Source organism: Lontra canadensis, unplaced genomic scaffold, assembly GCF_010015895.1.
Source record: "Lontra canadensis isolate GAN:19392208 unplaced genomic scaffold, GSC_riverotter_1.0 scaffold42, whole genome shotgun sequence".
In the NCBI taxonomy this organism is placed as follows: Eukaryota; Metazoa; Chordata; class Mammalia; order Carnivora; family Mustelidae; genus Lontra; species Lontra canadensis.
This window is the reverse complement of record NW_022631036.1, coordinates 16,439,635-16,466,677: the sequence shown is the minus strand read 5'-3', so window position 1 is coordinate 16,466,677 and position 27,043 is coordinate 16,439,635. Positions and strand designations below refer to the sequence as shown.

The 27,043-nt window shown below is 41.8% G+C and overlaps 1 protein-coding gene across 1 annotated transcript; it reads right to left on the bottom strand.

Moving 5' to 3' along the window:
• Positions 1 to 253: 253 nt before the first annotated feature.
• On the bottom strand, positions 254 to 23,201 carry SPTSSA (serine palmitoyltransferase small subunit A). The gene is made up of 2 exons (XM_032871299.1): positions 23,026 to 23,201; positions 254 to 1,402 (listed from the first exon to the last, which is right to left on the bottom strand). Exons 1-2 carry the CDS (start codon positions 23,126 to 23,128, stop codon positions 1,299 to 1,301), a joined length of 207 nt encoding a protein of 68 aa, XP_032727190.1. The 5' UTR covers positions 23,129 to 23,201; the 3' UTR covers positions 254 to 1,298.
• Between the last annotated feature and the right edge of the window lie 3,842 nt (positions 23,202 to 27,043).

Sequence of the window (27,043 nt, the reverse complement as noted above, 5' to 3'; positions counted from 1 at the left end):
GAGCAGAGAGCCTGATGCGGGGCTCCATCCCAGGACCCTGGGATCACAACCTGAGCTGAAGGCAGAGGCTTAACCCACTGAGCCACACAGGCGCCCCCAGGTCTAGTTTTTTTTTTAACAAGCAACACTTTTATGTTGAGAGAATGTTAAGATATACTTGCTGCTTACCTGTCCACAGCAATCAACTCAGAAATTTAAATACTAGACCAATATTTAACAGTCAAAAAAAAAAAAAATACACTGCTACATCAGCTGATTTTTCTTTGAATTTAATGAGTTTACATCAAAAAATCAGGTAGTCATTTTACATTTAAGGAATAAAAATCTTTAAAAAAAATACAAAGAGTGAAAGGATTTTAACCAAGTTTACACTTCTTTTTGCTATAGTTTTTAACAATTCATCTCATCTTATTGCAATGTGCAAATGCATCTGCAGCACCCATTACAATCAGGAAACTAAATTTAAGGAAGTACATTGTTTACAATAACCCTCAGAAGCAACTGATTTACTTTCTCCTAAAAATTCTATGGTATATAAGCATTACATAATAATGCTATTTAACCACCTTTTGTCACTAAGAATCATCACCAAAGTTTTCTGGAAACGAGTCCACATAAGAATTGAATATTTAAAAGGTGAAATGTTCCTTATTTTAACTTTAGCAAGATCTTTCATTTTCATTGTAAGAAATACTTGAGTAGTTTTAAAGCAAAAGCTGTTAAGAGTAGAGTCTAGATAGCTAAAACCATACTCCTGAGTTCAAACTTACAGGTAAGTCTTTTGCAAATAGTTCTCGATAAAATATCCTCCCTCCCCATCCCCCTGCCCTGGATCTTGTATTGTTTCTTACAAAACTTTGGTCCAGAGTAGAAATATATTCAGGCAGATGTATGTGCCATACGAGAGCGAGGACAGTACAGCCCAGCTAATGACTTTGGGTTTTAGAAATAGAAGGCAATTAAAATGTACTCAAAGTTACATTAAGAAAAGCTTTCACAGGGTAATATTGAAACAGTCACAAAGGTTAAGAAAATACTGATATCAAAGTACAAATGACTACAATGTTAAAATAGACAAAAACTACTATACAAGAGCCTCTTTTAAAATTAAAAATAAAGAACACAACACATGAGTCAGGATCATTTTCCTGTTCTACTCATGAATTTTAGTCTTTATATTCATAGGGTTGGTTGTGTTGACATCTAGTAGAGTTTCTTATGACATCTGATGAGGTTTCATTCCAACTTCAGAGGATGGTCCTTCCCCAAAGAGTCACTCAATTTGGGTCACGTCTTGGTCACTGTACAAGTTCAAAGTAGTGCAGTATCGCCATGATGTGCTGAGGCATGAAGACGTAGCCTGTGTACAGGGCCATCCCCACGATGGAAACCAGCATGGAATCTGAATTGTAGTTAAGGAAACAACTTATCTTTTCTCCATTGACTCCAAAGCAAATGCGCCGATCTCTCCAACTGTTTTATGCCGGAGTATCGGTTCGCTTAATGCTTTCTAATATATGTCAAGAACTAATCATTACGGCCACTAACATTAACTATGCCTGGCACCATTCTAAGTTCTGTAGCTCACTTCACCTTCACTATCACCTTCCAGGACAGGTACCTGTTTGTTACTCTCCCTGTTACACTTTGAAACACAGAGAGCTTAAAACGAAGCACAGAAAGTGACACTGTTCAACCTAAGAAACAGAAATATGTAAGAATAAAATTATATTTAATGATTTCAAAAGGTCTACCAACTTCAACAATAATATATGAAAAAAAAAAGAATTATGATCCAAGAATTTTTAAATTATTTAGACTATTTGGCTAAACGCACTGGCTTTTAGAGTCTAAGCCAAGATCAATCATGTACCTAATGACACATAAATTCACAGCGCCTCTAGTATTAAACATTTATTATTATTAACACAAACTTTGCAACATCAAATAAAAGTCATCCTGACCGCCTAAACAATAAACATTTTTTAAAAAAGATTTTTTCAGGGCGCCTGGGTGGTTCAGTGGGTTAAGCCTCTGCCTTCGGCTCAGGTCATGATCCCGGGGTCCTGGGATCAAGCCCCACATCGGGCTCTCTGCTCAGCGGGGAGCCTGCTTCCTCCTCTCTCTCTCTCTGCCTGCCTCTCTGCCTGCTTGTGATCTCTCTCTGTCAAATAAATAAATAAAAAATCTTTAAAAAAAAAAAAAAAAAGATTTTTTCATTTATTTGACAGAGAGAGGGGATGTAGCAGGGGGAGTGGGAGAGGGAGAAGCAGGCTTCCTGCTGAGCAGGGAGCCCACGCAGGGATCGACCCCAGGACCCTGGGGTCATGACTTGAGCTGAAGGCAGACGCTTAACAACTGAGCCACCCAGGCACCCAACAACAAACATCTGTATTGTGTTCCTTTCTCCCGGTTCCAGAGGAACGGAAATGGCATATGTGCAAATCAGCAAGGAGTCCTCTTCTTGGGCCACACAAAATACTGCTAACAAAAATCATGTAAACTCTAAGGGCTTTCTGCTTTACTGGCATGTAGCCATGTTCAAGGGAATAACTGCTCTGGACTGGGACCACATTCTATTGATCCATTCCTTCACATCCTCTCTCTCTCTCCCCCGTCCCTGCTCCTTTCAGACCTTTCAACTCTACATACTTGTAGTTCCACACTGCATGACACTCCTTCACCCAAAGATAGAGTTTAAATAAACAACGTGCTTACTACCAACTATTATTTGTATAACAGTTCAGTTGACAAACCTCTTTTACATACTATCTCGCTTGACCCTAATAGCTTTCCTGTGAAATGTTTGTCGTGACAATTACTCATCAGAGCCTGACAAAACAGAGTGACTTGTCCAGGGCCCTACAAGGGGTTATCTCTAGAGCCAGAGCACAAACTGAAGCCACCTGACTTCAACCCCCAAACACGGATGAAAGTCTCCCATAATCATTTTCTAAATTAACTTTTTAGCCTCCCTTAATCTGGTTTTTTCTAAAACTACCACCTTCTATTTACTCCTTAATTTCTTTAAACACACACACACACACCCCATTCTGCTTTCACATCATTGCCCATCACACAACCATCTACCCCTACAGGCTAGAGATAAGTTCTACCCCTACAGGCTAGAGACACTGTTCTCGGGTCACCAGTGGCCACCCATCAAATCCAATGGCTATCTGAATTGACAGCTTTAGTCCTTCCTCTCTAGGACTCTCCTCCCATCTCTCTCACCATTTTCCTGTGTCACTGGCTCTTTTCCCTATCTGTTCCTCATACGTAAAATAATCAGAGTGAATTCTGTGCTTTTGCCCAAACATCCACTCCACCCCCCACACACACCTAGTATGACAGTCATGCTCTTTAGATGGGCCTAAGCTCTCCCATCTCCAGCCTGCTGATTTGTAACCAATCAGAAAACCCTTCTCTTTGTAACAATGCCCACCTCCTCAAAACTGATCAACCAGCTCCAAGGTTAGTACTTCTACCAGGAATTAAGGAACACAGATTTTCTCTCGCCTTCTGAATATGCAGTTTGCTGATGGAATCCTGGAATCACCAGAGTCACTTTGCCTCCCTTGAAAAACAACAAAATTTTGGGACGCCTGGGTGGCTCCATCGGTTAAGCATCTGCCTATGGCTCAGGTCACGTTCCCAGGGTCCTGGGATCGAGTCCCACACTGGGCTCCCTGCTCAGCGAGGAGCCTGCTTCTCCCTCTGCCTGCTCTGCCTGGAGCTCTCTGTGCTGCTGCTCTCTGACAAATAAATAAAATCTTAAAAAAAAAAAAAAAAAAAAAAAAAAACCTGACACATGGAGGTGGTAGAACAAAAGTAATCATAGAAAATGGAGCCAGACACTTCACCTGAACACCTGAAACCTACCCACCACTGAGTTTTCAGATACTGAAGCCAATAAACCCCCTTTACTCTTAAATCAGTTTTAAATCTTATGCTTGTAGCTGAAACCATTCTAAATGACAAAATGGAATCCCCAATGTTTTGTCTCAGGTCCCACAAACTCCTATTTGTCCCTAATGTTGTTGACCTGAACCCACCTTCTGTACTGCAGACAAGTATTTCCTACAACTTCCTGAACACTTTCACCTATGACATTCCTGAGGTACTTTAAATTCAACAGAGTCAAAACTGAACTCATTAACTCTTTCCAAAACTACCTCTTCCTAGGAGTCTTATTTTTTCAACTCTTTGAAATAGTTGATAGAACTACTGATGAACTATTTGCCTAGTCACTCAATCTAGAAACTTCTCTGATTCCTCCTCCGTAGATTCAAATTATCTAAAACTTCTCAGTTCTTCCCAGTCCCTACAAACAACTTTTCTATCTCCTATTCCCCTACCCTAATCAATGATAAATGAGTGAGGTATTTATCACTCCTTAATTATGTCAAAGCTCCTATCTTAGGCCTCTACTCACTTTCCACTCCACGCCACTCTTTACTAAAGTGATCCTTTTAAAATACATGGCATCTGGGTGGCTCAGTGGGTTAAGCCTCTGCCTTCAGCTCAGGTCGTATCTCAGGGTCCTGGGATCCAGCCCTGCATCGGGCTCTCTGCTCAGCAGGGAGCCTGCTTTCCCCTCTCTCTCTGCCTGCCTCTCTGCCTACTTGTGATCTCTCTCTCTCTCCGTCAAATAAATAAATCTTTAAAAAAATAAAATAAAATATATTAGGTTTCCCAATGCAATAGGACAGCACTTGGAATTCTAAGCCAAACATCCAAGGACTTTCCCAATCTAGTCCGAAGTACCTCAGGTTAGAGTCCACAGAAGTCGACAGAAACTAAGAGATCAGGACAGGAATTCTTGTACAAGAGTTTTAGCAGAAGGGGAGTAAGCAGAGCAGAACTAAGCGGGGAGAAAAAGGTAAGTCGGTTCAGGGGCTCAGCTCCCACAGGATGCTCTGGAGCATGAATTATACCACATGCTGGTTTTGCTCTGAGGCGACCTTTCATCTGTCAATCACTGGCTGCAGAACTGAGTGAGAAACCTGCACCTGGGTAAGACAGCTGCCTTGGCCAAGGCCAGGTCTCTGAGGAAGGGGGCAGCTAGAAGGGATGGCGGAGAAATACATCGGTTAGTGGAGGGCATCGAGGTGGAGACCAAATGCATCACCTACTACACTTGTTTCCCCTTGTAACTTTCAACACTCAAGTAATTCCCCTGACAGACACAGCCTACTCACAGCCATAGGATGTCTCAGAAAACAGTGCTTTATATTTTCATACTGCTCTGCTTTGGCTTATGGTTTAATAATTATGAGTAAGAATAAGAGCGGTATACACAGCTTTCATTTTGTGAGCGTCCAGTGTGTGCCCAGCACTGCCTTAACCGTTCAAGTTTAAGTAATCCCAAATCTTGAAATCAGAGTTAGTAATAAAGCAAATTCCCAACCAAATCCATCAAACCAAAAATCTGTTCTCAACCACTATGCTTAATACCTTCCTGTATGTGAAAAATCCTATTCCTTCGAATAAAACCCAATCATTCTCAGAGCTCGGTTAGTTATCCTCTCTCAAACGAGGCCTTTCCTAGCTTTCCTATTTTTCCCATTCTTACACCCTAACCTCTTGGCCCTACTGCTCATAAAGCTCTTCATTCACATAACTTGGCCCTTATTACTTGATATTACCCACTTTTTTATGTATTTATCTCATCCAGATTATGAACTTCTTGAGCATAGGAACAATGTCTTTCTTTTTTGTATCTCCAACATCTAACATAACACATGCTTAATAAATATTTGACGAATAATGAAGTTTCTCAAGAAATATTATTTGCTTCTAGATTCACTGTGGCAATTTCTACACATTTCACACATATTACCAGGATGAAAACCTTCATAGTGACCACAGAAATTGCAGGAGTCTGACTCTGTACTCAGTGGGGAGTCTGCCAGAGATTCTCTCTCTCCCTCTCCCTTTGCCCCTCCCCCCGCTACTAAATAAATAAGTAAAATGTACACACCAAGTAAATGAAATGGTAAGATCTTCAGACCAATGACTCAAATTCAACTCAACTAGGAAGTGATTAGTAAAAACAGCCATTTGAATGATGGTCTTATATACTCTTTCTGGCACTCTAATTCTTTAATTTAGTATGGAGAATATATCAGTTAGGAAACATGTATAAATTACCTTAACAGGTTACTTTACTGTAAGACAAGAATCTGAAACTTACAATTTTGTGAAAACTGAAGTGTCAAAATTTTATTTTTTATTTTTTTAAGATTTTATTTATTTATTTGACACAGAGAGCACAAACAGAGTGGCAGGCAGAGAGAGCGGGAGAAGCAGGCTCCCCACTGAGCAGAGCCCATTATGGGGCTTGATCCCAACACCCTGGGATCAGGACCTGAGCCAAAGGCAGCCACTTAACCAACTGAGCTACCCAGGAACCCCCAAAATTTTAAATCCCTCCTATATGCATATCAAGTTATGTTTTGCAAGTAAAACAAGAATTTACCAAAATTGAAAAGGTCATCTGCCTGATTAAAACCTAAGGTACTAGAGGGGCACCTGGGAGGCTCAGTCAGTTAAGTGTCTGCCTTCCACTCAGGTCATGATCTTGGGGTCCTGGGATGGAGCCCTGAATCAGTCTCCTCACTCAGCAGGGAGTCTGCTTCTCCCTCTCCCACTGCCCCTTCCCCTGCTTGTGCTCTCTCTCTCAGATAAATAAATAAAATCTTTATTAAAAAAAAAATCACAAGGTACTGGAGTTCATATCTTTATATAGCCTTATGCTGTGAAGCATGTATATGTGCAATAAAAGCAGTAGGAAATAAATGATAATTATATATGCTAAATTCAGGATGGTTACTTGGTGAGGTGAAATGGGGAGAGGAAGAAAGGAGAAGTGACTGAGAAGGGGCATAAATGGAGCTTCAGATGTATGAGTAATGCTTTTTTTCACCAGTTGGTAGCATATGCACACTCACTATATTATCTTTATGGAAGTTCTGTACGCCTGAATAGTCAGTAACTTTTTTTTTTTAGTAAGAACTGTAAAGGACAGGGGCACCTGGGTGGCTCAGTGGGTTAAAGCCTCTGCCTTCGGCTCAGGTCATGATCCCAGAGTCCTGGGATCGAGCCCCACATCGGGCTCCCTGCTCCTCGGAGAGCCTGCTTCCCTCTCTCTCTCTCTGTCTGCCTCTATCTACTTGTGATCTCTGTCTGTCAAATAAAGAAATAAAATTAAAAAAAAAAAAAAGAACTGTAAAGGACAATGAAACTACATACAGTATTAGACTAAAAACTGTTTCATGTGAAGGATTTTCCCCCTTTTAAAAATTTGAACTAGACATCATTGGGTCTAATTTGTTACTAGGAAATAAACAGAAAGCCTCAGCTCTCAAAAACAGAATAAGTAATTCTTGATTCTGGCCAGATAAACAGAAAACTACTGAGAGTCACTTGAACCTAGATGCAAAAAATCCCAATTTATAAGCTGCTCAAAAAAAGTATTTAATAACAAAATTTAACCTAACCCTTGGTCCATAGCCACTTATATTAAATTAAACTTTATCCCATGTCTCTCTAAAAAAAAGGTTTCTATATATTCTGATCCCATTTCTAATTATTTCCAGAATCACAATAATTAAGTAGGCCTCTAACTGTACATTTTCTGTACAACTAAATGTCAAAATTATTCCCAAAAATTATCTTAAAGCTCTGAAACATAATATTTAAAACCAACTTAACCAATACAATGACACTCACATGGAGTGAGTAGATAATGGGACCATGAGGAACTTCTACCAGCATCAATAATCATCTTTCCCAAAAATGCAAAAAGAAGGCACCTTTTATAAGTAGCTTTCTACAAATGCAATTTAAGCCATGTAGTTTAAATAGTTCCCATGTAACTCAGTTGAATATTCCTTAATATTATGCTGACACCACTTAAAATGGTAGTTTTATTGACGCTCATAGGCACCGGTTTCATTGTAATGTTTGCAAAGTTCATACTGAGAAGTGTTCTCACAAACAGAGCTAAACATATACCATTTAGAGCATAGACTACCTATAATTTTATCTGGTACTTGAATGGATTTCTCAAACCACTGCATTCTTTAACACACCTCTCACAGTTTAAAGTATCCTTCACACACTGTGAAATGCAAGAAATGGGTACTGGAAACACCCCGGCCCTGGAGGAAACCTAATTTTGAGCTGTGACTCTGCCAGTCCCTGACTTTGTCAAAAACTCTCTGATCACCAGTCTCCTTGTCTATAAAATAAGGACACACATCACCTCCCTTTCAGGGCCAATGTGAGAATTATGAATCAAATCCATTTGGCAAAAAAGACAATATAATCCTTATTAAAACTATTGTTCTAGTGCTCATTTAACATCATGACTTAGACAATGTTTGGGAATCGCCCAAGGTCACCCTATGACTGATTTGTTATTAATTTACAGTACAATTCTGGGACATCATGACCCCCCTGGAACCAAGTTTCTTCTCCATAAGATGAGGCTACTTCCTGCATTAATATTTTCAGATCCCACCCACATTGAGAGGGAACTTAGGCACCACCTCGCAATCACCCTTAATGTAATCTTCTGTTTCTCACACAGAGAAAATGTAAACAATCAATGTTTCATAACACACATGTGCTGGAAGGTAATACACAAAACGATAGCGTAATCTATCTACCGAACTCTTACGGTTGTCTGCAAATAATACATACATCAGCAGCTGTGCACAAGTTAACCAGGACGGCATTCTAGAGGGGGCTACATGATTTGAGAAGTATAGAATAAAGTTAGTGAAATCAAGAGTATAACAAAAACAAAACAAAACCTCAAAGATGAAAAAAAAAAATTTGTGTGTGTGTGCTTATAACAGTCTCTACCACTGAACTCTAAGTGCTTAGGAGTGAGCACGCCTTGGCTCGGCTGCTCCTTTGCTTCCAGCAGCAGGACGCGGCTAGATCAAGCAGGTACCTCATAAATCATTCAAGAACCAAGCAGACAGTGTGCCAGGATACGTGCAGGCACTGAAGATAAATGTTTGTTCAAGGACTGAATGAACAATCAGATGTTACTTTGAACCTGGATATAACATAAATATTTTACAGATTCCATGGATTTAAAAGCAAATGAATTTGAGGGGTTTTTTTTATAAGATTTTATTTATTTATTTGACAGAGATCACAAGTAGGCAGAAAGGCAGGCAGAGGTGGGGGGGAGCAGGTTCCCTGCTGAGCAGAGAGCCCCAGGCAGAGCTCGATCCCAGGACCCTGGGATCATGAACTGAGCCGAATGCAGGGGCTTTAACCCACTGAGCCACCCAGGCGCCCCTAAAAGCAAATGAATTTAAAAGCAAATGTGAAACTATATATCTGTATTTTGTTTACTGTTTCTTTAACAGGGATCCCCAACTAATCATGAGCTGGTAAGTTTCCAGACTCTGATAGGAAAAAATAATGATTTCTTTTGCCCATACAAGGGCCATCCCCAACCCTTTTCCCAGCAACTTTAAAAAAAAAAAAAAAAAAAAAAAATCCTGATAACAAAGAGAGGAAATGCTTTAAAGATTAAGTACAATACATCAGAAGCAAGATGACAGTAACTAACACTTTCTGTCCCAACCAGTAATGCACTATCACCGCCTACCTTAGTAACCTCTTCACAGGATTTTAGAGAAACCAAAGTAGTTTCTCATTGGGAAAAAGCCAAAGACCTTTGTTCCAGCAGGTGTGACTTACACCTCTTCACTAATCTAAGTAATTTCGAAGCTTTAAGTCTCTGATTGCACTGTTCACTCAAAAAACTAAGCTAAAATGTCACGTAAAACAATCCAGTCTTCCTTTAGTCGACTTGCTTTTATAAAGTCAATTCTGAATGCTACTTTTATCCTTAGAAATACTCCAAAGTTCTGACAAATCTAATTTATTTTAAGGAACCATCTTAATAAAAAAAGAAAAATCATTTTATAAAATATATTATTATAGGCTGTTTTGTGAAAAACAATAAAAACCCTAAGTGAAAACAATTGTCAACTACTGAATAAAGCTCTAAAAAGGAAATATTCCTGATTACTATGGGTTTTTTCTCCCTTGACCTCAAAAAACTGGGGATCATCTTATACCATTCAACACCCCAAAAACAACCCAATTTTAAAATGGGCAGAAGACATGAACAGACATTTCTCCAAAGAAGACACACAGCTGGCAACAGACACATAAGCAGATGCTCAGCATCACTCATCACAGGGAAATGCAAATCAAGATTACAATGAGATCACCTCACACCTGTCAGAATGGCTAAAATCAGAAACAGCAAGTGTTGGCAAGGATATGGAGATAACAGGAATCCTTGTGCAGTATTGGTGGGAATGCAAACTGGTAGAGCCACTGTGGAAGACAGTACGGAGATTCCTCAAAAAGTTAAAAATGGAACTACCCTATGATACAGTAATGGCACTACTGGGAATTTACCCAAAAAATACAAAAACGCTAATTCAAAGGGATACATGCACCCCTATACTTACTGCAGCATTATTTATAATGGCCAAATTATGGAAGAAGCCCAAGTGTCCATCAACAGATGAAGAGATAAAGACAATGTGGGTATGTGTGTGTGTGTGTGTATGTATGTATGTATACACACACACACACACACACACACACACACACACACACACTGGAATATTATTCAGCCATTAAAAAAAGAATGAAATCTTAACACTTGCAACACAGACAGACCTAGAGAGCATAACGATAAGTGAAATAAGCCAATCAGATAAAGAAATACTATATGATTTCACTCATATGTGGAATTTAAGAAACCAAATGAGCAAAGGAGAGAAACAAAAAAGGGGAGAGAGACAAACCAAGAAACAAACTCTTAACTACAGAGAGCAAACTGATGGTTACCAGAGGGGAGGTGTGTTGGGGAGATGGGTGAAACAGATGAGGGGATTAAAGAGTACATTTATCAGGGCACCTGGGTGGCTCAATCAGTTGGCCAGTTTGGTTTCAGCTTGGGTCATGGTCTCAGGGTCATGAGATCAAGCCCCGAGTCGGGCTCCACACTCACAGCAGAATCTGCCTGGGATTCTCTCTCCCTCTCCCCAACCCGCTACTCTCACTCTCTCTCAATAAATAAACAAAATCTTAAAAAAAAAAAAAAAAAAGTATATTTATCATGATGAACACTGAGTAATGTACAGAATTACTGAATCACTATATCATATACCTGAAACTAACTCTGGATGTTAACTATACTCGAATCAAAATTAAAAATTTATTAAAAAAAAAACTGGAGGGGCGCCTGGGTGGCTCAGTGGGTTAAGCCTCTGCCTTCGGCTCAGGTCATGATCCCAGGGTCCTGGGATCGAGCCCCGCATCAGGCTCCAGAGAGCCTGCTTCCCCTTCTCTCTCTACCTGCCTCTCTTCCTATTTGTGATCTTTCTCTCTGTCAAATAAATAAATACAATCTTTAAAAAAAAAAAAAAAAAAAAAACTGGAAATCATCACCAAGAGAAGTGTTAAGAAACTATATTGTTATCAAAATATCAATTATCTCTTGACACTTTTCTAATTGTCTTAAAATGAAAGCAAGTGGAAGATACTGATACTGTTACAGTCTGTGTATGTTAGCCAATTTGATATCTGTGGATCATATTAAAGGACATCACACGAGCATTAGAAGTTAGTGTTTAGCAAGTAAAATACATTCCCTGACCTTTCTGTCGTGCGTTGATTATACCAAAGTATAGAAACTCATTTTAGAAACTAAAATTTGATCACAAACTCTTTAAAAACTAAACAAACAAACAAAAGCATGCTGCTGAAACCAGTCACGATCATGTTCAATTCTGAACCAGTCCTGGAAATGGTTTGCAGCTCTGAGCCCGGAGACATTAAGGCTACATATTACTGTGTACCTTTATAAATAAAGCGTCTGTTAATTTCATGCAGATTTGAAGTCCCAAGGTCAAGGGGGAAAAAAAAAATCCCAGGGTGTTCTGAAATATAATCTGTTCGGCTGTTCATACATTTTGGAACACCGGTTAGCTCACACTGACCAGTAGAGCACAGAAGCTGCACTGTTTCCCATGGGACTTTTCATAAATTAGGGGAGCCAGATTAGTGGGGAGAAGAATTAGAATCTTCTTCAGGAAACATCCTTTAGTTCAGTTGCTGCACAGGCAGGAATTCTTTGAGATCTATCTTGGGTGGCTCACTGTGTTAAGTCTCTGCCTTCGGCTCAGGTCTTGATCTCAGGGTCTTGGATTTGAGCCCCGAGTTGGGCTCTTTGCTCAGTGGGGAGCCTGCTTCCCCACCGCCACCTGCCTCTCTGCCTACTTGTGACCTCTGTCTGTCAAATAAATAAATAAAATCTTAAAAAAAAAAAAAAAGAAAGAAAGAAAGAAAGAAAGAAAGAAAGAAAATTAAAAGTCAGCATCTGCCTCCCGGCTCCCTCTCCAGAAAGGCACACCTCCAGTCCAGGACAGCTCTCAGCGAGGGCAGACCACAAGACCTCCTGACCTCCTCAGTGGCAGACTACCCCATCAGCACTCCAGAAGCCTTTCCAGTCAATCCTGTCCCCTGAGGCACCCTCCAGCCAGCCTGTCTGGGCTATCCAAGTTATCCCCCAAGATGCCAATTATTATTTCAGTTAGTGCTTGATGACTAAGTTGCCTTGATTTTGAGGAGTCTGCCCTAGTGCTCTTTTCCCATAAACCCTATTATTTGGGGATTTTTCAGGAACACATGATGGCCAGAAGTCTTGTTTTAGTAGTAATTCTACGCTTCATAGCTACTGATCATAAATAATATCTTTCTATCATTTCACAACTATTATTTTTTAAGCATTCCAATTTATGAAAAGAATATATGCTCTATTAAGTAGATCTTCTGGAACATATAGTTTTAATTATTGAATCTGAACGTGGGAGTTTGGTTTGGTTTCTTTTTTTTTTTTTTTTTTTTTTTTTTTGAAGCAAAGTATCTGTTTTTGTTCCTATGTACCACGAATGTTACAACACCCAAAGCCAAGGGGACGAGGTGGGTCACAAAGTCTTTAAGAATGGGACATAGTGGAAGGGACTCCTGGCTGGCTCAGTCTATAGAGCATGTGACTTGATCTGAGTTGCAAGTTCAAGCCCACTGGGTCTCGAGCTTACTTAAAAGACAAATATATATACATATATATGAACCACAGTCACCTCTGCTGACAACTCACTGGTACCACATGCTGAAACACTGCAGAATATCTCCATATGTTCTGTCCTCACGGCCAGCCTCCTGCGACTTGCCCTGCCCATGCCGGTACAGACCACTCAGTTCTTGTGTTATAGTTTTATTCACCTTCCAGCCTTCCTGAAAGCTACTGAAGAAGAAATTAGAATACCCTGAGGAGTATAGAAAAGGGATATTCTAACATTTTCCCTTAGCCAACCAAACATGGAGGCAGGGTAAAACAGGCTAGAGCAAGCTGGCTTTGAACTAAATCCCAGAAGCCTCAGACAGACAAAGACAACTTTCCAGAAAGTTCGGATGGGATAAGGGGGAAGGGTTTACAGATCTTCAGTGGCCACTGTACTCTCTCCTAAAACTGACGATTAGGACGATTATAACTGACGATTATGGTGACCTGCTAGTTCCCCTTCCCATACCCCTTACAACTTCATTTCTCCTCCCACTTTACTTCCTGACTCTTACAATCATGCATTTCCCCGGGGTATAAAATAACTTCCGGGACAGCAAACAAAGGAATAATAACTTGAGTTGTACTTTATTGCATGCAGGCAACAAACTCCTGGCACAGCTACAAGCCTCACCTATCCATCTGATAATCTGAATTCAGAAGTGAGACACCTTTCCAGCCTGGGCCTGACAGAGTGACTCCTACAAAATAAGGAGGGCGAGAAGAAGGGCCTCTCAGCCATCCGTGAGGTTGTGACCAGAGAACACACTGTCAACAGTTATAAGCACACCCACGGACAGTGGGCTTCGAGAAGCGTGCCCTTCGGGCACTCAAAAAAAAAAAAATCTGGGAATTTGCCATGAAGAAATGGGAACTCCAGATGTGCACACCTACATCAGGCTTCACAAAGCTGTCTGAGTCAAGGGAGGGCGAGATGTCCCACAGTGTACCCACGTGTGGTTGTCCTACAAACATAATGAGGATGAAGATTCACCAACAAGCTTAATACAGTGTTTTTCTATGCACCTCTCACCACTCAGAAAAACTTATAGTCAATACAGATGAGAACCAACCACGGACTGTCAAATCAAGTCATAAATTTAAAACAAAAAAAGAGGAGGAGACAGGAGTTAAAGTGTTTAGGTAACAATTTTTGAGCAGAAAAATGGCACCGAGCTTTTTCTGAGAGAAATTAAGGTTGATTTTGCCTCTTTGGCTTCATGATGAGGGTTGGCTTTTTGCCAATTAGATTATGTGATGAACCTTTTCTATGAATTGTACAAGAAAAAAAAGAGGTTTAAGGTTTTAACAAAAATATACAATAAATGCACAAGAAAAGCCAGGAATGAAATCCTTTCTGTCTAAATTTACTATGAAATATTTCTGACGTTAACGTAAATGAACAAGATGATATCCAGTGCAACATGGTTTTTGTGCTTGTAGGGGCTACACAAACAAAAAGTCTGAATGCCTCTGGGGTAGAGGCTTGCAAATTATTGATTTCCCAATTACACTTACTCTTCCCTCTGCTTCCCCCCACCCTTCAGCCCTTCCTTGTTACAGAGACTGCATTCATTTCTACAAAAGGAAGTTCAAAAGGAAGTGGCATGAAACAGAATACACTGAAGATTACTGAGAAGAAATTCTTTTTTTTCCTTAAGTTTGAAGGCAATGTTCAGGTTCTTTCTCTGTTATTCTGAAATCACATTTTGTTTGAAAATACCTTGATAAATCTTACCAAAAGGCGTTAAACTGATTTGCTAACAATATTTTTCTAGAAGTAACTTTCTCTGATGTTAAGAATTTTCCATGAAACCGCATGCTGATTTTTATTGGAACTCTATTTAAAGTGCCAAGAATTCTGTACATAGAAACGTCGTCTTCAAGAGGCACTGATTAAGAAGAAAGTTCTAGTAGAAGACTCTGGTGAATTGGGGGTTTTATGATAATTCCTTCTACTGAACAGCTCAGAGGAAGCTCTGCCAAAGACAGAGAAAGTAATCTAAAGGTCCCTGGCCAAAATATATGGTTTTTCTTAGTCAATTTTATCTTGTTTCTTGTGTTTATTAACAAAAATATTTTATGTAGGAAATACGCAGAAAGAGATACTCAATTATTAACACCTCCAGAAGTGGCATGGCCAAATATATTCCTCAATCACCTCTCTACTAGCTTATAAGAAATCTGACTTCGCCAAACCAGGCACTATTAAACATGGATGAAGAGCATTTTCCAGGTGTTCATAGGTATTTCAGGCGAGATACACAAGAAACTGGTGACACTGATTGTCTGGCGTGGCTGGGGTGGAAAGAAGACTTTTAACGTCTACCTTTTTGGTGCCTTTTGAGTTTTGAACCATGAGGATGTATAATCTACTTTTATTTACAATTTAAGAATTCATATTCTCTAAACTCTCAAATATTTTAGTATACTGAGATGCAAAGAAAAACTCTCAATCCTAGCTATAAGCACTTGAGGATATGGCAAAAATCTAAGAAAATAGATTAACTTAGCTGCTACTGAAATAGCATACACCATGAATTTTGTAATGCTCTTTTTTTTCACTATCATGCAAAGCCTACCTCAATCCAAAATACCTACCTTTACTTCTACCCTTGCTTCCTCTCACCACCCTTAATCTATCCCAAACCCTACAGCCAAAGTACATGTTTTCAAACTTACAATCAGAATAGATCGCTCCTCTCTCAAAACCTTTAAAGGGCACCCTTTTCAACTACGATTAAAAGCCAAGGGGTGCCTGGGTGGCTCAGCCAGTTACGCGAATGCCTTCAGCTCAGGTCATGATCTCAGGGTCCTGGCACAGAGCCCCAAATCAGACTCCCAGCTCAGCGGAAGAGTCTTCTTCCCTCTCCCTCTGCCCCTCACCCCCCAAGTGCTCATGCACTCTCTCACTCTTGCCCTCCCTCCCCTTCCCTCCCTCAAATAAATAAAATCTTAAAAAAAAAAAAATCCTCCAGGATCTGCATTGACTCTGGCCTCATCATCTACTGCTCTCACCCAACTCCAGCCCCATCTGCCTCAATGGTGGCCTTCACACAGAGCCAGGCTCTGGACTCTGGCACTTTGCACTGACTGTTCCCTCCTCCAGCTATGCTCTTCCCTCAGATTTCTACCCTGCTATCCCCATCACTTCCTTTGTTTTATTCAAATATCCCTTCTCAATGAAGCCTCTCCCGATAGCCTCTTTAAAAACAGCATTATGGAAACCAGAAAGTAGGTCAGTGGGGTAAGAAATGTGCACTGACCTACTTTTCTGTTTTCCATAATGCTTACCACCTAGCATATTATACAATTCAATTAGAAAAGTTCCACAAGGACAAGGATCTTTTTCTCATCTGCTCAGTGTATCTCAATGTAACTCAGATGACCTAAGTCAGCATCTGGTACCAGGTAAGCAAAGAGAAGTACCTGGTGAATTAATAAATGGCCCTAACGTGCTTTTTCAACTTCATTTCACACCTTTTCTGCCTTAAAGAATCCCTGTTCCAACCAGTCAGCCTGGTGTACTCATGGTCCCAGCACACCTCTGCACCCCAGCCCACACCTTCTTCCCATTTAGGGGAACAAAAAAACAAATCACTCAAATACCTCCCTGCAAGTTCTCTGAGCACTCCCGGGCCTTGTGTTCTCCCTGCCCTGTGTTCCAAGGCACTTTCTGCCCAGCTCACTCTACTGCAACGACCCAAGGGTGGATCCAGCTGAGAATGTGTATAAATCCCAATTTCCCCTAAAGTCTGGCTCTAATTTCCTTGAAATCCATCTTTGGATTTCAAATCCATCCATCCTTGAAATCCTTTAAGGCCATCTTCTTGAAAACCTGTTATACATAGAACTCAGTATGTTAAAAATGAAAAAATAAAAATAACCTGTTCCAGAATGTTATTTTTTTTTCCATTCAAAATGAAAAGAGCTTCAAGTCTCATGGAGCAATCTATGTTTTTGTGGCTTATTTTCCCAGTTTATTAAATATTAAAATACCAACGAGAAAATTCTTACTGGATTTGAGTGACTCTACTCAAAAGGTATGAGTACCTCCTCTACCTCCTGAACTCTGAATCCAATGTCCTACATCCAGATCCTACAGGATCTGACCTCCTCTCCTGACACCCTCCTTCACTCTGCCCCCGCCACACTGGCCAGAGGGCTATCTGTGAAACAGGACAGACATGCTGGGCAGACATGCTTTGGGACATTCATATTTACTGTCCCTTCGGCCTAGAATGCTCACTCCCCTGGAATTCTCTCCCTGCTGAAATCTTTCCAAATGCCCTTCCTGACCACTCTAGCTAAAATTGAAAAACACTCACTCTTCCTTACTTCCTATCCTCTTCTGGTTTATTTTTCTCTGTAACAGCTATAACAATCTAGTAATAGTCTATATTCTTTTTACCTACTTATCTAGTGACACTAGAATAAATAACGTTATCTGTTTTGTTCAGTCATACCCCCGCTATCTAGAATAGTATCTGGTGATTAGGAAGTACCTAATACTTGTGAAATGCAGAATTCAGCAAACAGATATATTGTACAAATGAATAGACATAACAATGCAAATTTTGTTAATCTCTGTTAAAATAAATCAAAGAAGTTCTTTCAATCTATAGCATTTTCTTCCTTTTAAAAATCTGAATTCTAAGAACTGATTTCTGTTCATCAGAAACAGCCAAATTCCAAAGCTACCCTAAAAGTGGTTTAAAATCAGGTCTCTTCTACCATTCCCAAATACTTCTGCAATTCCTTCAAAATGACAGATCAATATACAAACAAATGTTCCTCAAGCACTATCTGTGTGTCCAGCACTGAGGTTTAAAAAAAATTTTTTTTTCCTGGGGCACCTGGGTACCTCAGTTGCTTAATCGTCTGACTTCAGCTTAGGTCATGATCCCGGGGTCCTGGGATCAAACCCTATGTGGGGTTCCAGTATGAGCTTGAGATTCTCCCTCTCTCTCAGCCTCTGCCCCTACCCGGTCCCCAAATGGTGTGTGTGTGTGTGTGTGTGTGTGCATGCACATGCTCTCAAAAAAATAATAATAAATTTTTTTATTTCCTTGAAGAAACAAAGAAACACAGACTATCTTTTGGGGGAATCTAATTCCTAACACAAACCAAAAAACTGCCCACATTTTGCTTAAAATAAAAGTATAAAATGTCATGGAAACATAAGAAGCCATAGAAAGACTGCAAATATAGCTCAGTGACGACAGAATAAATTTTTTTTAAGTCTAAACTTTTATTTAGGCTTCAAATAATTTTATCAAGGTATTTTTAAATTTTCCACACCTCTCCTCAACAGCATGGTTACAATGTGATTCAGTGAGGCACTACAGGGAGTGTCTCACTAGTTACAAAACCTGTCTCTGTTACAAAACCTGGTCTTCTCCTTTCCCGTTGATGGCTGCCAGTAGGGAAAGGGGGCCTTAGAAACATGTTAAACCTTCTACTCTGGAATAAGAGCTCAATGGACTTCAGTCTGCACAGGTCTCCTGTAGTAATCATTCTAATACTACCCTGCACTTACTGGATTCACTTTATTGTTAGCTTCTGTTTTAATCAGGTGTCATATCCCCTTTTCCTGCACAGTAGAAACCATGTCTGCTCATGGTAAAAGTTCAAATACTGGCTGACAAAGCAAAAGCTAATTTATCATTTCAAATGTAGTAACAGAAAGCAGATGATAAGAGAGAAATTTAGGATATAGGCCCTAGCATGGAAGGATTTACAAAACGGATTTTTAAATCTTACTGTTTCAAGAACCATTTATGGTGTGCCTGACCTGACACAGATGCATTTCCTTAGAAACATACTGAAAATTATTTTTGGTGACTCACAATTCCCTTAATTTCAAAAACCCTCAAATTCAACTGGGATTGGCCTTTCAATCTATAACAACTGTTAATTAACTTCTAGCTATTAGATTTGGGAGACAGAGAAGCAAATTCAGATGTTCAGATGCCCCTAGAAAATGTGCAGAAGTAGTTAATAGCGAGGTATCAGTCAGTGTTCCTGAAAACAGGGACAACTTCAATTTATTAAAGGAATTATAGCAGCAACATGTAAACTAACGCAATTACCTTTTTCGAGAGTCTTTTTCTTAGTACCTTTGATTTTTTTTTCAAGATTTTATTTATTTATTTATTTATTTATTTATTTGACAGAGAGACACAAGAGGGAGGAACAAGAGAGGGAACACAAGCAGAAGAGTGGGAGAAGGAGAAGCAGGCTTTCCACTGAGCAGGGAACCCAATGCAGGGCTCAATCCCAGAACCCCGGGGCTTGATCCCAGGACCCCGGGATCATGACCTGAACCAAAGGCAGATGCTTAACGACTGAGCCCCCCAGGTGCCCCCTCTCTTAGGACCTTCCAACTCAGAGGCCATTTCTCAGACATGAAATCTTAGGTTGCTGGCAGTGACAACCGTTTTCAATGGAATTTTTAAGAAAGTATGTCTCTTTCCAAAACCATTTAGCTAGCCACAAAATTGTTCTATGTGAAGCTTACTAACTGCTAATGAATTTATGAAACTCAAACTAATCCACAGTGATTAAAGCTCCTGACTGGGGGGAAGTCCACTTTCTCATTCAGCCCCTTCCTCCACCCTAGAATGCAAACTCATCTCAAATCAATGTTCCAAACTATACACTAATTAAATGCCTGACTTTAACTCTAGAAGTTGAGTTAGAATAACAAAACAGCTGACAGTAATTTAAGATTGGCTTATGTCAAAAGCATTATATTTCTACCTTGGATTAATTCAATAATGTGAGCTTTCAAATAAGTTTTGTTTTGGTTTGTTGTTGTTTTCAAATCCTTGGCTTAAAACCACAGACTTCTACAGGACCCAATGCTAGCTGGTTGCAGTTCTTACTAGTTTCTTAAAAACTGAAATCACTTGGTCACATAAACCAATGAGAAGTCAAAAGCTTCAAAACAGGGCCACCTGGCTGGCTCAGTGGGTTAAGCCTCTGCCTTCTGCTCAGGTCATGGTCCCAGAGTCCTGGGATCAAGCCCCACGTCAGACTCTCTGCTCTGCAGGGAGCCTGCTTCCCTTCCTCTTTCTCTGCCTGCCTCTCTGCCTACTTGTGATCTCTCTCTGTCAAATAAATAAAAATCTTTATTAAAAAAAAAAAAGCTTCAAAAGGAAAAATCTACAGACGCATTACATTTCAGTTCATAATTTACTCCTCCATCCCCCAAAAAGCCATCATCCAGGTTATTTATAGGACACTGTTACTATTACTATGTAATACAGAAAAACCTTAATACCACTGACACTGTAGCATGTATCCACATGCAGACAAAAGCTTTACAGTGTAAAAGATTTAATAAACTCTAGCAGTGGGCTCTACATTCAACTTTTGACTTAAAAAGTGTCAATTTAGGGGCACCTGGGTGGCTCAGTGGGTTAAAGCCTCTGCTTTCAACTCAGGTCATGATCCCAGGGTCCTGGGATCGAGCCCCACATCAGGCTCTCTGCTCAGCGGGGAGCTTGCTTCCTGCTGCTCTGCCTACTTGTGATCTGTCAAATAAATAAATAAAATCATTTTTTTTAAAGTGTCAATTTAGTGCAACATTGTTTAAATTCACTTTCAAGATGATTTTAACTGAGGGACACCTGGCTGGCTCAGTTGGGAAAGCATGTGGCCCTTGATCACCTGGTTGTGAGTTTGAACCCCACACTGGGTGTAGAGATTACTTAAGTAAATGAATGCACAATTTTTTTTTTTTTTTAAGAAAAAAAAAAAGGGACACCTGAGTGGCTCAATTTGTCAAGCATCTGCCTTCAGCTCAGATCATGATCCCAGGGTCCAGCCATGGAGTCCCACATCAGGCTCCTTGCTCAGCAGGAAGCCAGCTTCTCCCTAAGCCTGTCATTCCTCTTGCTTGTGTTTGCTCAGGCTCTGACAAATAAAAATCTTTAAAAATAAATAAATAAATACAAAGGAAAAAAGATGGCACATCTGGGTGGCTCAGTCAGTTAAGCATCCAACTCCTTACTTCAGCTCAGGTCATGATCTCAGGTTCCTCAGACTGAGCCCCTACTTAGGATCCGAGCTGGGCATGTAGCCTGCTTAAAATTTTCTCTCTCAGGCACCTGTGTGGCTCAATCGGCTAAAGTGTCTGCTCTTCAGCTCAGGTCATGATCTTAGAGTACTGGGATCAAGTCCTACATCAGCATCTCCGACCAATGGGGAGTCTGTTTCTCCCTCTCACTCTCCCTTTGTGTTCTCTAATAAATAAATAAAATCTTAAAAAAAAAAAAAAAAAGATTCTCTCTCCCTCTGCCCCCCCTTAAAAAAAAAAGATGATTTCAAATGAGTCGAGAAGCATGTGCTTCTATATTTTAGTATACATTTTAGAAAGATAACTTCATGAGCTCTAACCTATAGAACTGCAACAACAAATAAATGGTGCAGGAAATCAGAACATACTTTACACTGAGACTTTAAATCCAAAGTACGAATTATGGTTCTTAAGTTCTGGAAAGCTCTGGAAACAAGTAAGATGATAAATTTCCTTGTAAGCAGCTTAAGATTCCTCCAAGTGTTGAAACAAAAGACATCTTTGAGTACAATCTTATGCTAGTTCAATACGAATAAACAGACTTACTAATGCTTGGAATGAAATCATCTCAGTCACTCCACCTAAATACAATAATGCATTTACAAAGCTGTTCTGAAGCTACTCCGAACGAAACCGCACTGAAAAAGAAGCCGTGTAACATGCAGCGTTGTCCAATCACTGTTGTATACCTAAAACTAAAGTAACACTGTGTTAACTATACTTCAATTTAAAGAAAATGGGGGACCCTGTATGAAGTAGACATGTTATGTGAAATGTTCCATATCGGCCCCCCAATTTAAAAAAAAAAGGAAGAAGAAAGTTATAGCTCATTATTAATATGTATTCTGCAAGAACAGTATCAAGGGATGTCAACACCGACAAATGATACAAATATCGCAGACTTCAGAAAGCCTTTTTTTTTTTCTTTTCACAATCTTGCGTATTAAGTGAGGTTGTTATAAAGTTAGATGAGTTAAGATACAGGCAAAGAGCTTAGCACAATTGCTGGGCTCATAGTGAACCTTCAATATCATTAACAAGTATCTATCAGCTATCTACGAAAACAGTTTCAAACACTATCTACAATTAACCACAAATTCCTTTCTTGGCTCGACTACTATGGACTGTGAAAATAGCAACTTAATGAATAAAACACACTCTTTAAACTTCCCATCCCGAAAACCAAAAAGGTACAATAAACTGTTTTCAGAAACTATACTGGGGTGGCATAAACACAAGTTCACATGATTAAGAGTCTGGTAAACACTGGTTAGCATTCTCATTAGGACCAAAGTCAGCTAACTCGGGGACAGTTAAAGGTCAAAAGCGTCCCAGCCCGGAACGATTTGCTCCATTTACACGGTCCCTGCCTCCCAAAGACCAGGGGACTAAACCAAAGGCAGGCGCGGCCGAAGTGCAGGCGAGGACAATCCTCGATAGACATCGCCCTGGGGGATTTCCTCCAATAGTAAAGCCGCTTCCACCTCCGCTCAAGCCACCCACCCTCGAAACTCAAGAGTTCTAGCCCCCGACCCTCCCCAACCGCGGGAGCGCCGCCCCCCGCCCAAGACCTCCGCCCCGCGCGCCCGCAGAGAAGGGGCGAGTCCGCGCGCGCACGCGCGCGCGCTCTCCCCGCAGGTCCGCCTCTCCGCCCTCCGCCCCCCAGCCTCCACCCCGCACCCCCTGGCGCCTGGGCCCAGGAAGATGCGGCCCGGGCGCCCGCTCGCCCACCCCAGCCCCCGCGCGCGCGGCCTGGGCAGGATACTGAACACAGTCCGCTCCCAGGGCTCCAGCATGTAGAGCGCCGTGACCAGCAGATACTGGTAGTAGAACCAGGACATTTGTTTCCAGGCCCGCGCCAGCGCCATGCCCTCCGCACGCCTCCCTCGTTGAGGCCGAGCGTCAGTCTGGCCCGCCAGCCTCCGGTGAGCGTCCTCCAGTCCCCGGCCGAGAGGCCCGCCCGCCAGCCCGCCACGGTGCACCTATTGGCCGATCCGGCCCGGCGCGTCACCCGTGGGCACGCCCAACCCCGCGCGCCCCCAGGCAGCCGGCTGCGAGCCCCGCCCGGCCGGCGCTCATTGGCCCATGTGAGGCCACGCGTCGTGCCCGCCCCTTCCCCGGTTTCCCCCTCTGCGGGCCGCGCCCACGGGAGCCGGAGAACCTTCTGCGCGAGAGCGCCCGCCGCGCCCTACCGGCCGCGCCCTAGCCGCCCCGCCTCGCCAGGCCATTGGTGGGCGGGGAGTTAGTCCCGGCGGGGTCGCTGCGCCGGAGCCAGCGGAGGCCGCCCGGGGGTGGTCGGTTCCTGCAGCGCGACCCAGAAACGCTCGCTGAAGACATATTTGTGGAATATCTGGCATCCTACTGGGCAGGGGGATTACAGGGGAGAACAGGAACATAGAAGGTTCCTTAACTAGCGCAGGGTACGATCTAGCGGGGGCGACGGGCACTAACCACACGAATGCAAGTCCAACCTATGATGGGTGCAGAGAGAATAAGGTGCTCTTGAGGGTGGCGAGGCGGAAGTCACCTAGTCAGAGAGGTCAGGGAAGGCGTCTCCGAAGAAGTGATGCACACATTGCCTGCTTCCTCCCTACCCCGGCGCGCACACACACAGACACACAAATACCCACACCGACCAGCATACCCACCCAATGCACTCCTTAACCTAAAGACAAAGTACCTTAACTATATCCACCATAGGTACCCTGTAGGTCAAGGCCAGGAAAACGACGCTGATCTGGGGGTTCTGCAGGTGACATACTGCTTGAGATCCGTCTGTAGGCATGGAGAAGCCCTTGTAAATATCCAGATCTTTCCACTGGCAGATGGGCCGGCACTATTGCTCTCATCTTCAGGAACAAGATAAACAGCGTGTGAAATGACAATTAAATGGCCTGCTGTTTAAAAGCGAAGAAGTTTCTTTCAAATATCCTACCGCTTAAACTTTAAAACTTTCATGGTTGATCATTTTTATTTATTCATTTAGAAATATCAGCGGCTGTTTATGAACGAAATATTGGGGATAGACAACTAGACGGAGATCTGCCTTCATAAAGGACCCAGTCTACTAAGGATGAGAAGCAAGTTAACTGATGACAGTGAGATGTAGGGAAGGGTAGTTTTGTTATGTGTAGGCTGCCATGAGGGCCCAGCGAAAATCAGATTGGGAGTGTAAACGTCTTCTGGGAAATAGTACTTGAGCTTAGTATTAAAAGAAAAGTAGAAATGGCAGAATGAATGAGTTTAGAGAGGAGAGGGTAAGACAGATATTCCAAGCACAGGCACATGGAACCATTACAGAAAGGTGGGAGGCTTTTAAAGGCTGGAAGAACTTTCATGTGGCTGATGCAGAAAGAATGCATAATCAGTAGCAGGAGATGGAGCTAGTTAATGAACAGGGACCACATCCTGAAGCACCTTGGGTAAGAAGCCAAGGAATTTTTACCTGGATATACTTAATAAGTATATGCTTAATAAGATTAAACAGGCCTTGGGAGTGGACAGCTGCCTAGAAGACACTAAAAAAAAAAAAAAAAAAAAAAAGAGGATCAGGTCGGAGACATTACAGAGGGAGAACCTATAAATGGAAGCAACTATAACCCATATGCCCTCCGGGTCTCCTTACCCTTAAGAGATCTAAGTACCTTTGGCCTTCCCATTTCTGAATCTTAACTGTGTTGGGCTTCTCTCTGTCCTCATTCTTCTCCAAAGTATTTCTTTTCAGATCTGTTTGGGTATATGCAAGCTTTGTTCCTTTTTCTTCAAGAACTCCAAATACCTCAGCACTTAGTGATGCTCAGTTAAGTTTACCCAGGACTGGAAGATCACCATAGCTAGCTACTCTTCCCTCACTGGGCAAGCTCCCTCACTGCCATTCCCACCACATGGTTCTCCCCAACTTTTGTAGCCCCTCAATCCACGGCATCTCTTTGGGAGTACAGCCCTACCAAGCCAATCTGTAACCCTCACCTTCCCTGGGAATCTAGGGAACAAAAATTCCTTCATCAGACTATTATTGACAACTGACTAGAAATGGGGAAAAGAGACTAGGATCCCAGATGATGACAATATTCAGAAAGCATCCAGGGGAAAAAGCTTGGCTGAAAAGACATGAATTCTGTTACAATGAGGCTGAGGCTGAAGTACCTGGGGGACATTTAGTGGGCAGTTGGGCATATGGGCCTAGAACTCGGAAGAGAAGCCTGAACAGGACCTAGAAGAATGTGAGTTTTCAATAAGACCCTATTAATTGCAGCTGTGATTGCAGATAAGGTCACCCAGGGAAAGCACACAGCACAGGAAAAACAGTAAACACAATAAACCCAGCCACTCAGGCATTTACGGGAGAAGAGTCCAAAGGGAGCCAATAAATTGCACTCAAGAGAAGCTGAGATCTGATAGCAACGACCAGGGACCTATGGGAGAAGCCAAGAAAAGAAGGGACAGCCAGGAGATCAAGTGGCTCAGAGAGGACAAGCAAAAGGAGGAAGGGAAGGACCAATTTGTTTTGTCCACTTGGGGCTCAACTGATAACTCATTCATTATGGAATGATAGGGGCAAAATCTGGATTAGAGAGGGAGCAGGGAAGTCAGGAGACAAGGGAGCAAATCAGATTTATCTTTGCCGGAAGCTTGCCTGGGAAGAGAAAAAGATAGGATGGTACCAAGGGTATTTGTTTTGTTTGATTTTCAGATGGGAGAGGTGTGAGCAAGTTTATGGGCTTAAAGATACAGGTGAAGATGGTGGGCTGGGGGATCAGATCTACAGCCTTAAGAAACTGGAGCCAGTAGCTCTTTTTCTAAAAGGGCAAGGAGGGAAAGCTGGGAGTCAGAGGGACATAAACACAAGTTAAGGAAATCCCTACTTTACAGCCTCGGTTTTCTTAGAGAAAAAGAAAGGGGTTTTCTAAAGTAAGGCCCTCTGTTGAAAATGAGCAAGATGTTGAGGTGAGGGGTTTGAAAAAGGAAAAGGGGAGTGGGAGACTCTCTCTAAAGCTTCTTAGGGATTGGCAAGCAAAAAAAATCATGTAATTTTCACCTGCGATCCACAAGGACCCCTGTATGGAACTGGAGAGGATGAATTAGGAGACTTGCTCCAAGGTGGAGGTCCTGCTGGCTGAGCCCAAGAGAGAAAGAAGCAAGAAGGTTAGTGGGGAGCGCACAATCCTAATACCGGCTGCGAGAACTGGGTTAGAGTTCCTCTTAGCTTCAATAGAGTTGTACCTAATCTGTAAAGCTACCCTGTCCACCTAGACTTTGAATGTCACTCTTTGTCACAGCACCACAAGAGTCTCCTCTCTCCCCACACCCCCAGCTTCCCTGCGCCCTCCATACATTTCTCAGGCAATCATTCTTCCCCTATTTTTCCTCCAAATCCTTTTTGGAATAATAGTATAAAAAAATTTATCAGCTGTCTTCCCTTTACGGTTAAGTTGTGGTGAGTCCCTGGGCCATCACTTCCTGTCTTCCAGTAGTCTCACCCACCCCTCCAAAATATAGAGTCTGGGCTCTACCTCCACCCTCCACTAAGACCAATTACTCAAGTTTACCAGATCCAACCCAAATTAATCATACCTCTTCTTACTCAGCCTCTCTCTCTGTATAGCATTTGATGCTGAACATTTCCAGCTTCTAAACCTCCTCCACACTCTTGGTTTCTACCACCCAGCCTTATCCAACCTTCTCTGGGGAGTTTGATAAACCTTATTTTCTCTCCCATCCCTAAAGGGCTGCTGACCCCTTCTTCCTCAGTTGTCTCATCCTCCTTAGATCCCAAATGCCAC